A 12,433-nucleotide genomic window follows, 5' to 3' on the forward strand; every position below is an offset into this window, starting at 1 on the left:
TTCATTTGAGAGTGAGAGCCTCCCAGTGAGATTGGAATAAGCTTAATGGTGTATTAAGCTGAATGGAGGTAAATAAAGCCTTACACTTAGGAGTATTAAGTCGTAAAAGAGGGTTTAGTGAGGGAGGGGGTGAGGGAGGGGGTGAGGGAGGGGGGTGAAGGGGTGGTGTTATGAGAATTTGAAAACTTTACTTAAATAATTGGTTTTCTGGTTTAATTTATTGTACTTAGTTTCATTCTGTGATTATCTGAGTAAACACTGAAGCTTTTTAAAACTGTGTGTGTGTGTGTGTGTGTGTGTGTGTGTGTGTGTGTGTGTGTGTGTGTGTGTGTGTGTGTGTGTGTGTGTGTGTGTGTGTGTGTGTGCGTGTGTGTGTGTGTGTGTGTGTGTGTGTGTTGTTTTGTTTGTGTATACTATATGTGTGATTGTATACGTCTGTGATTTTTTATATGTACGTGTGTATGTATGTATGTATGTATGTATGTATGTATGTATGTATGTATGTTTTCCGAACTGTCTAGTTTAATTTAGACGCTTGTGATATTGTTAGTGGAGTCTGCTATTTTGGTTAGGTTAGGTTATTTTAGGTTAGGTTAGGTTAGGTTAGGTTAGGTTAGGTTAGGTTATTGCATTATTAAAGTTTTACGGTTGTTTGGTTGTGATTGCGTCGCTCTAATGGTCTGGTGTGATGGTTGAATACTGGTTGTTTCTGGGTTCTATGTTGTTTACCTGTTTGGTTGCCTGGTTGAATAGTGGTTGATATTGGTTATAGATTCAGTATTGATTAATGATTTGGTTGGCTTTTGTTACGCTACTTTTTACGCTACTTCTGTTACGCTATACTTAGGCTACATATTCTTACAGTACTTTTCTCGTACTACTTTTCTTAATCTACTTTTCTTACGCTATACTTACGCTACTTAATAACACATACAAGTATCTACGTGTAATTATTAGCATATATAAGTACTAATTAACCTGACATCTTTAATGAGACACAGGTATAGTCATTAATTAAGGTACATTAGAGGAAGGTCATTTTCAATACTGTAACCTTGATCTATGACACAAACACATAACACCTGTAGAAGCTGCCAGGGTGAATGCATATATTGCCAAGTATAAACATTATGGCTATCTCTCGTTTATAACCCGGAGATATACTGTATATACACATGTACATTTGCATATACATTTACATTATAGATTTATATGATATTGAGACATTTTATGTAGTTATTTAGTGAGTTATAAACACACTCATAACCCCGTTGGCTTGAGTTATATAAACAATATTACTAAATACCTCCAATGTTTATTCTTTCAAGGTAGACCCATTAGCATGTTGCTTCATGGGTGGATATAACGAGTATATTATAGTATTATATTCCGGTAAATTTACGTATCTGCTGTAATATTGGCATTAAAATCATATATTTCTTGGCCAGGTACGAACTCAGCTTGTAGGAACGACCGTAAAGAATTTATCCGATTATAAACCCCGGCCAAATGACGACTGCATGTAAAATTTGGCCGGGGAAATGGGAAAGCGATGAGACAGGTGGAGGAGAACGCAGTAAATATGGCCAGTGTTTCCGAGTGTGGCTGGACACGGTGGCTGGCTTGGCTAGTTGGCGTGTCCGTGGTGGCTGGTTTGGCTAGTTGGCGTGTCCGTGGTGGCTGGCTTGGCTAGTTGGCGTGTCCGTGGTGGCTGGCTTGGCTAGTTGGCGTGTCCGTGGTGGCTGGCTTGGCTAGTTGGCGTGTCCGTGGTGTCCTTGTGAGGTGGACATGGGTGGGATCATATGGCTTCGGATTATCCTATTTCAGGTTCATGCAAAGACGTACCCTGGGTTATACCACAACAGAACAACAGTAAAGAAGTTAAGGTCTGGTTCTACCCACAACAGAACCATTAACGGAAACAACAGAACCGGTTATAACTCCTTGACGTGTGTGTGTTAAGTTAGTTCAAACAAAACGTGAATTGAACGTAAGTGAACAGGTAGAGTGAGTAAAGGCGACATGACTTGGCGTATAATCCTAGCTTGAGTTGGCGTAATGGTGGTGTTAATTTGGCGTAATTATATACACGAGTTGGCGTTTGCTAAAGTAGGAGTTAGTGAAATTCAGATGGAGTTTGCATACTGTAAGTTGGTTTATCCCGAGTGTGATTTTGGCGTTGTTAGGGATAGAGTTGGCGTATCAAGATGAATTCGCGTAACAATATTAATTCGCGTGGTTGCAGAAAATATTGGCGAAGTAGCATGACTATTACAGTACGAGTTGGCGCAATCGTTAAAAAAAAATTAAATTGACGTCATGGCAGTAAAGTTTGGCGTCATAATTACTACGATTTGGCGAAGTTATGACTAAAAATTGGCGTAGTATTTATGATAGATAGATAGATAGATTGTGTAATGAAAATAATGGTGACAGAAATACAATAAAAGGTAAAAAGCAGATAGACAGATAGATAATAAGATAGACAGATAGATAATAAAATAGACAGATAGATAGACAGAGAGGAAACGATAATTGATGAATAAATTAGAATGATTTACCTCGAATGAAATATAACCCATTTTTAATAGGATTTCGCTGAGAATTTATGAATATACGAATTATGGCAATGAATTTATATACCGTATGTATGTATGTACTGTATGTATGTATGTATGTATGTATGTATGTATGTATGTATGTCTTACCTCAAAGAAACAGAAAAAGGAGAACGTATTTTTATTGTCTAAGGAGGAATAGGAAAACATAGGAATGTGTTATTTACTGAAAATCCTGATAAACTTTAAGAGATAAAATTTTACACCCAACCAAAAAATAATTAGCTTGAAAACTGACTTAGAAACCAAACAGGAATTCCTTGACCCAATTTCCCCAGTGAATTAGAAAACACGGGTTTGTTTCAGATTATATTTCAACCCCCGTGTAATAATCCGTCAAAAAGAGAAATATAATGCTTGATTTTGTGGGGAAAATTATCATGGGTGTGGTGGTCGAGTGGATACAGTGCTCGATTCATGTCCCAAGGGTCAATGGTTCGATCCCACAGTCCACCCGGCGGTAATTGATTACTATGTTGTGAGGACATGTATTGCCTGATGATTATGGTGGCTTTAGGACATGTATTGCTGTTATGACATGTGGTATACTGCTAGGACATGTGTTGCTGGATAGTTTTGGCATAATTTAAGCTGTTAGGACAAGCTTTATGCTGTTAGGACATACGTTTTGCCGTTAAAACTTATATTTTTATCCTTAGGACACGTTTTATGTTATTAGGACACGCTCTATGGTATTAGGACACGCTCTATGGTATTAGGACATGTTTGTGGATGATTGGGACATAAATTTCATTATTAGGACATGTATATATATATATGGATGAATCTACGTTTATTAGGACACGTCTTTGTGTTTAATTGAGTAAAAGATTATCAGGACATGTGGCTACTTAAAAAAATAAAATAAAATATGTCCACCTATTCTATCTGGCTTCGTATTTAGGGACACGGCATAAAAGACACGGCATAAAGGACACGGCATAAAGGACACGGCATACACTTCAGCCACCGTATTGTCCAGTCGAGGCTCCTATTCCCAGATTCAATTCCCGACAATTCCGGAATCCTATGTTGTGTATTAAATTTTGATCGGTTGTGTCTCACTATTTTCACAATGCTGGGGTAGTTAAGGTTAGTTTAATTGTGTTGGTCGCTGGCTGGAACACATATGTATTTATATATATATTTACTTAAAGTGACTGTATGTTGTGTGTGTGTGTGTGTGTGTGTGTGTGTGTGTGTGTGTTTTCTTATGAACATGTCAATATATACTGTACATTTACGTCACCACCACCTACCACCATCGACCACCACAACCCAACCACCACCACCAACTACCACCAACCACCACCAACCACCACCAACCAGCAACCCCCGGGAATAAAATATACAAAATATATATATATATAAAACTCAGCTGCAGATAATGCCACCATAAACACTAGGTTAAATATCCAGCCACATCCTGCCCAGCTCGGCGTTTACAGCGGGGCAAGGTTCAGTAGCCGCTAAATGACTGGGTCTGCATCGTGCAATAAAGGATGCAACAATTTTTTCCTCTGTGCAATTTTTATCCAGGGTGAAGATGTATTTTACTTAATGGTGAGGTGAGATAGTGATGGTAATGAGAGACAGGTGTGATATTGATTGAACAGGTGGATAGGGAAGGTAGACAGGTGTTAGGGTGATTAGACAGGTAAACAGGTAATTGTTTAGTTTTTCTTTTTTAGACAGGTGTTTTTTTAATTACCAGTGTGAAGATACCTGTAATAATCAAACAGACGGTGAGATATAGATAGGCTCAAGCACACACACACACACACACACACCTTTTCCACGATCATCGACACCTGAAGCAAACTTTTCTTCCTTAACTTCTACCTCGTTATTGCCACAGTCCTGTTTTTGTGCCTAAAGTTTGAGGACAAGTTGTATACCGGCGGTCGCTTTTACCGTATTAAAACACCGTCTGTTGTGTGTGTGTGTGTGTGTGTGTGTGTGTGTGTGTGTGTGTCTGTGTGTGTGTGTGTGTGTGTGTGTGTGTGTGTGTGTGTGTGAAGGTGTGTGTGTGTGTGTGTAGAAAGAAAATGACAATAACATGAAATAATAATAAATAAATCACGATAATAATCAAAAAAAACGAAATTACCGAAAAAATAAAAATCGCAAAAAAAAAACGCGAAATAAAAAAACGCGATACAAAAAAACGCGATACAAAAAAACGCGATACAAAAAAAAATGCTGAAACATTAAAATAAATTGATAAATAACGTTGTATATCCCACCTCCCACACCATTTTATTTCGTTCAGTATTTTAGGCCAGTGAAACCAACGTAAGCAATAAAGATGAAATACAATCGTGGATCTGTTTCCTATTATCAATTCATCGCTGGTACGCTTGGGGGAGAGAGAGAGAGGGGGAGAGGGGAGAAAGAAAGAGAGAGGGGGTGAAAAAGAGAGAGAGAGAGAGACTGACATTCAATTGCACAACACCAAAACTAGCATCAGTGAGTAAGCTTCTATTTTCAAGAAGGTTTCAGGTGAAGGGGTTTCCAGGGTGAGACAGACAGACAGAAAGACAGACAGACAGACAGACAGACTGACAGATTTATTTTGCTTGAATCTAATCACTACTGTGTCTTAATTATGTTCCTACTGTAACTAGACCAATCATACAGCAGGTAACATCATGGCTGTACCTGTACCTGTAATAAACTCATAGATAAATGAACTGATAATTTGCATGTCCATTCACCTTGACTCACCAATTTCAGTAAAAAGTGAAATGTTGGATTGATAAAAAAAAAAGAAATACATAATATATATACAGTACATATATACCGTACTGACTATGCATACCAATGTGCTTTTATGTATACGTATTTATATACATACCTACATGACATACACACATACACACACACACACACACACACACACAAACACACACACACACACACACACACACACACACACACACACACACACACACACACACACACACACACACACACACACACACGAGTAATCCACATCAATTAATTTTATTTTTCTATTTTCTCTTCACTTAATTTATCTCGATACAGTAAGTCTTCCTGTAAGCTAGAGATCATGAAGGGTAGCTGTGTTGTGTTAAAATGCTGTAATTATGTATCTTGTGGTATAGTAGGTATGTATTGTAGTGATATAATTGCTGTAATGGAAGGTTCACTGTATCCAGATTTGTTGCATTGTATTTTTGTAGTCTTTTGAATATAATGACGTAATTCACTGTACCCACGGATTCACCATAGCTCTAAAAGATGTTACAGACAACAACTGTAACCAATGTAACATAAATACAAATCAATTTACCCCACGAAATCCTATTAAATACAGAATATATATGTGTTCTAATTCCTATATCGTACATTACAAAAAACTACTGTAATGTCTGTAATTTATAGCGTACTAAATCCTAATTATGAACCCGGAGGTCACGGCGATACAGAAGGTTCTTGTATTCCAACGTTTGTATCGCGTTGTGCCGAGGTAATGAGTGTAATACCTGTAACCGCTGAGTTAAGGTGATAATTACATGAGCTCAGGTAATTTGGGGAACCAAGGTGGCGCTCCACTGTTTATGTGTCCAAGGTGGTGTTATAAACCTGTGTGTGTGTGTGTGTGTGTGTGTGTGTGTGCATGCATGAAGTATATTAAGCTGTCAACACACACATTGTTGTCATGGCACCGTTATCAGGGCGTGTTGTCAGGGCCCAATGGTTGGCAGGGTCTATTGTTGGGAGGGTAATTTGCTGTCAGATCATATTCCGCGATTATATTTTCATTAGAGTATGTTCATATCAGGGCGTACATACTCATTGTCAGCGTGGTATACCCGTCAGTGTAGTATACTCGTTTGTGTGGTATACTCGTCAGCGACTGGAGGGTGTCAGCTGCAGGTTTGTAGATCCGTGGATTTAATGTCAGCTCAAGATTTTGTCAGCTCATAGGAGGGGGACAACGATGAGGGGAGGAGATGAAGGAGAGGTTAGGTGGGGGGGGGTTGAGGGGAACTGGTTAGGTAGTGGTGAGAGAAAGGGAAGTAAGAGAATGGCAGTGTGGTGAAGGAAAATGGCGGTGTGGTGGCGGTGTGGTGAGGGGTGAAGCTGGCGGTGTGGTGAGAAGTGGCAGTGTGGTGAGGGAAGTGGCGGTGTGGTGAGGGGAAGTGGCGTGTGGTGGGGAAGTGGCGGTGGGTGAGGGAAGTGGAGGGGGAAGTAGGGGTTGATGGGCTTAATTCCACAAAGACATTTCCTCAGACCCGTGAAAGGATTGGCGAGGATTAGGAAGGAGGATTAGGAAGATCTGACAAGGACACAAGAAACTCAGCATGAATTACAAAGACCTGAATAAGGATTAGGAGGAGGATTAAGTGGGGATTGGGAATATTATCCTATGATTAGAGGATTTATTCTAGGATTAAGGAGGATTAGGATAAGATTAAAAAGAGGATTGGAATGATTAAACGACGATTAGGGTAATTTTATCCAAGGATTCGAATTCCTAGAACGGATTTAATGGAATAGGTTCATTAATACACAAGATTTAGTCAAGAAAACACACACACACACACACACACACACACACACACACACACGAGCTCAATCCCTGTGAATCATTAACACAAAAAAGACTCCTCCTCTCTTGTCTTTTAAAGGGGTACCAGACACCTGTGAATCTTTTAACACGACATCTTTGTTTTTGTCTCGTAAGGGAGGTCCTGGTACGTGTGAATATTTACTAACCAACATTCATCTCTGTCTCCTTCTATAGGTTGAGGGGGTCGTGACATATGTGAATCTTTAACAGGAAACATTAGTCTTTCTCTCTATCTCTGATTCTCTCTCTCCCTCTCTTCCGTAAACACTAATCTTTTTCTCTTTCTTTATAAGGGAGGAGGAGGAGTTGGCTGGAGTAGGAGGAGGAAGAGGGGTTAGCTGGAGGAGGAGGAAGGGTTGCCTGGAGGAGGAGGGGGGATTAGCTGGAGGACGAGGTGTTGATTGGAGGAGGTGTTAGTTGGAGAAGGAGGACGAGGAAGAGAAGGAGGAAGAGAAGGACACTAAATAATAGAGTAAAAACAGAGATCCTTAACTCCTTTGACTCTTTAACCTCTACTGTGCGGCTCCTCCTGGAAAATCATCCGGGGCCCAGAAGCAAGAATTCCTGTCGATATTCAAATGATCTCAGCTCTCATGGCGATATCGGGGTATGCATTATGACGCCAGATTTATACGAATAGAGATGCTGTAACAATGGGAGGTAAGGAGGGAGGGAAGGGAGAGAATGGGAGGAGGGAAAGGGGGGAAAGGGAGGGAGGGATAATGTTATGTCTGGGTGTTAGGTGAGAGGATTATAGGATATATACCAGAGAGGGGAGAAGGTCGGGTAGGGGGAAAAGGGAGAGAAGGGAGGGACGGGGGGAAGGAATGGGGAGGGGAAAGGGGAGAAGGTAGGGGGATAGAGAGAGGAGGGAAGAGTGTGGATGGCAGAGGGAGCGAGGAGAGGAAGAGGGGGGAGTACGTCGAGATAGAGAGGGAGACAGGGACGTGGAGAGGGAGAGAGGGACGTGGAGAGGAGAGAGGGAGGGAGAGGGGAGAGAGGGACGTGGAGAGGGAGAGAGGGATGTGGAGAGGGAGAGAGGGACGTGGAGAGGGAGGGGGTCGCTTATACTCACTCCTACATCTTGAGGGCTCAGGTTCTCGGTGTCTTGGATGATGGCGTGGACCGTCTTCTGTAAACACCGCCATTCAGTTTTATGTCTATTCTCTTTTATTGTATTGATGTGAATAACTATATCTGTCTGTGTGTCTGTCTGTCTGTCTGTCTGTCTGTCTGTCTGTCTGTTCTAATGCTGTGAATATCTGTCTGTCTGTCTGTCTGTGTCTGTTCTAATGCTTTGAATATCTGTCTGTCTGTCTGTCTGTTCTAATGCTGTGAATATCTGTCTGTCTGTCTGTCTGTTCTAATGCTGTGAATATCTGTCTGTCTGTCTATCTATCTATCTATCTATCTATCTATCTAATAGGTCCTACTTCTAATAGGCTCTAGTACTAATAGGAGGTAATAGGACAGGATCTAATAGAACTAAAGGAACAGACCTATTTCACCTATCACCGATGATCCGTATTTAGGGAATTTTAACCCCCTGGCCGTCCTAGAGGCATAATTAATTCCCCTGTTGATTAAAAAACTTTCCCTGTTGACTCGAGAGAAATTTCCCCCTCCCCAATTACCTTATCTAAACATATATTTTTTTCCTATCTCTTATCAATCTATATTTTAATCTGGTTATTTGGTATTTGCATATTGATAAGAAATCCGTTCGTAAATCGGTATTCTGTATGGTGTATGGGTGGGATGTGTATAGATGGGGCGTGTATGGATGGGATGTGTATGGATGGGATGTGTATGGATTCTGTCGCTGCCCTGAGTGGTGTTCCTCAGGGTACATAAGGTCAGTCCTGAAGTGAACTTTGACCTTTAGCGAAGACCTTAAATTACTGACCCCTCATTCCCCTAAATTATTACAGGTAAAATTATGTCAATATGATAATACAGGTGAATAAATAACGTAAAAGTGATGTATGAATATTATATAGTGTTTAAATAATTCTAATAGGTGAATATATTTGTGTATTTGGAATACGTGTAGATTAGGTCCTTCCATCTAACGAACTATATAGAGATGAATAGAGATGAAAATGTGTTATATAGAGAAAAATCCGTTAAATAGAGAGAAAAATCCGTTATATGGAGAGAAAAATAAGTTATATATGGACAAAAATCCGTTAAATATGGAGGAAAAAATCCGTTAAATGTAGAGAAAATCCGTTAAATGGAGGAAAAATCCGTTATATGGAGGTAAGGCCGTTATATAGAGGGAAACATCCGTTATAGAGAGGGAAAAATCCGTTATATAGAGGGAAAAATCCGTTATATAGAGGTTTTACTACATTAACATTACCTGAAGGAAACTCTAAATTGTGTTTCCTCTTCCTCAACAGTGTCGGTGACGGTGGATGGCGTGGAGGGTGAAAGCGCCTCTGTTCCCTGTGACCTCTTCCCTACTGACCCCAAGGACAAGGTCAACCTCATCCTCTGGTACAAGGACGAGGCCAAGGACCCCATATACAGGTAAAAACTCCACCGTGTCAAGTATTATCTAATGTTTTCTATATTTATTAATTTTTTTAATTTTTTGCTGTTTTTGTCTTTTTTTTCAATTTATCGCTGTCTTTTCTGTCTTTCTGTTTTTTGTCTGTCTTTTCTGCCTGTCTATCTGTCTTTTATCTGTCATTTCTACCTGTCTATCTGTCTTATCTGTCATTTCTACCTGTCTATCTGCCCTATCTGTCATTTCTACCTGTCTATCTGCCTTATCTGTCATTTCTACCTGTCTATCTGCCTTTTTATCTCATTTCTACCTGTCTATCTTTTTATCTGTCTTTCTGTGTGTCTGTCTATTTGTCTCTATCTTGTACCTATCTCTTGTACCTGGTTTATTAATCGACCTTTTAACACCTTGAGAACAGGTGTTTGATCTTCACTAGTTCCCTGGAGGATATTACTTTTTACACACATTTGACTACTTTACGAGACGCCATGTTTGTTTACTTTACGAGACGCCATGTTTGTTTACTTTACGAGACGCCATGTTTGTTTACTTTACGAGACGCCATGTTTGTTTACTTTACGAGGCGCCATGTTTGTTTACTTTACGAGACGCCATGTTTGTTTACTTTACGAGACGCCATGTTTGTTTACTTTACGAGACGCCATGTTTGTTTACTTTACGAGACGCCATGTTTGTTTACTTTACGAGGCGCCATGTTTGTTTACTTTACGAGACGCCATGTTTGTTTACTTTACGAGACGCCATGTTTGTTTACTTTACGAGACGCCATGTTTGTTTTGGTTGTAAGTTATAAGTTATTCACCATTTTTTACTTAATTTTTTTTTTACTGACGAAAAATTTGATATTTATTTATTTTATTTTATTTTCTATTATACTTGAATATGAAAATTGATAAGATAATTGTCAATTTTAATCTATCTATCTATCTATCTATCTATTTATCTATCTATCTATCTATCTATCTATCTATCTATTTATCTATCTATTTATCTATCTATCTATCTTGTGGACGAAAGTGATATATTCAGTAAACGATATTTAAAGGGAAGAAAATAAATCCTCTTTTTTGGGGAGGATGAACGAGGAGCTGAATTAATTTACTTGTAAGACTTAGAAAAAAAAAACATGGTAGGAAAAAAAATTATATCCTACAAGAAATAGAAACTTAATGAAATATTCTTGACTGGAGAGTGTGTGTGTGTGTGTGTGTGTGTGTGTGTGTGTGTGTACCGGGTATGTATGTATGTATGTTTGTATGTATGTATGTATGTAAACCCTCATCAGAAACATTAAAAAAGAAACATGCTCAAATAGCCATGTTTTTGAAGCTTGATAAATCAACATCAGTTTTTTAATAATTATTTACGTAACTTTTTTTTTTATCTCGTGTTATAGGAAGCAAATAACCTAACCTAACCTAACCTAACCTAACCTAAAAGAGACTTACACTGAGTGGGTTGTGGTGTTTGTGGGTTGTGGTGGTGGTGGTAGTAGTGGATTGTGGTGGGGATAGTGGTGGTGTGTTGTGATGACGAGGAATGTCATGATGTAGTCAGCAGGTGTGGTGACGCGGCGATCATGTCAATACTGGGAATGAACAAGTGTGTGAGTGCCAGTTGTAGCGTCACGGTGTGTGTGTGTGTGTGTGTGTGTGTGTGTGTGTGTGTGTGTGTGTGTGTGTGTGTGTGTGTGTGTGTGTGTGAGTGCCAGTTGTAGCGTCACGGTGTGTGTGTGTGTGTGTGTGTGTGTGTGTGTGTGTGTGTGTGTGTGTGAGTGCCAGTTGTAGCGTCACGGTGTGTGTGTGTGTGTGTGTGTGTGTGTGTGTGTGTGTGTGTGTGTGTGTGTGTGTGGAGTGCCAGTTGTAGCCGTCACGGTGTGTGTGTGTGTGTGTGTGTGCGTGTGTGTGTGTGTGTGTGTGCCAGGGTGTAGCGTCACGGTGTGCGTGTGTGTGTGTGTGTGCGGGAGTGCCAGTTGTAGCGTCACGGTGTGTGTGTGTGTGTGTGTGAGTGCCAGTTGTAGCGTCACGGTGTGTGTGTGTGTGTGTGTGTGTGTGTGTGTGTGTGTGTGTGTGTGTGAGTGCTAGTTGTAGTGTCACGGTGTGTGTGTGTGTGTGTGTGTGTGTGTGTGTGTGTGTGTGTGTGTGTGTGAGTGCTGAAGTTGTAGCGTCACGGTGTGTGTGTGTGTGTGTGTGTGTGTTTTGTGTTAGGGAATTTAGAGGAGGTGGTGGTTGATAGATGAGACAAGACTTAATAATTCAGATGAACTCATCATCAGAACACAGGACTCACCCCTCACGCGTCTCAGTGAAAAGGTCAACATACGGGCTCTTTTGATGAGAGGAAGTGTACAGAAAATATTTATACGTTTCCTGCTGTAGACATCAAAGAACTGCAACACCACCCACTGACTTGGTGAAACACACGCCTTCCTATTAAACCCACCTCTTTCTACCCCACCCCACTCCAATCTCTACAGCCATCATATGGTGCCTGGAAGAGAGAGAGAGAGAGAGAGAGAACTGGCACCTATTATGATTGGGGTCCATTTGCAGCCATTATAATTGCTCTTGTGTGGTCCGTGTGTTAAGTGCTGTAGAGGTTAATGGGGAATCAATGGGACCTTGTGCCTCGGTAATGGTTAATGGAGGAAGTATGAGACGTAACGCTACTGTAGAGCGT

The 12,433-nt window shown here is 40.3% G+C and overlaps 1 protein-coding gene across 1 annotated transcript in view; it reads left to right on the forward strand.

Annotated features, from left to right (window-relative positions):
• Nucleotides 1-12,433, forward strand: part of LOC121861097 (nectin-4-like) — an 82,569-nt gene that overhangs the window by 38,776 nt on the left and 31,360 nt on the right. The window contains exon 2 of the mRNA XM_042358659.1: nucleotides 9,624-9,753. Within this exon, the coding sequence (XP_042214593.1) occupies nucleotides 9,624-9,753 (130 nt within the window). The remainder of the gene's footprint in view (nucleotides 1-9,623; nucleotides 9,754-12,433) is intronic.

Source organism: Homarus americanus, unplaced genomic scaffold (genome assembly GCF_018991925.1).
Source record: "Homarus americanus isolate GMGI-L3 unplaced genomic scaffold, GMGI_Hamer_2.0 scaffold52806, whole genome shotgun sequence".
NCBI classification, from domain to species: domain Eukaryota; kingdom Metazoa; phylum Arthropoda; class Malacostraca; order Decapoda; family Nephropidae; genus Homarus; species Homarus americanus.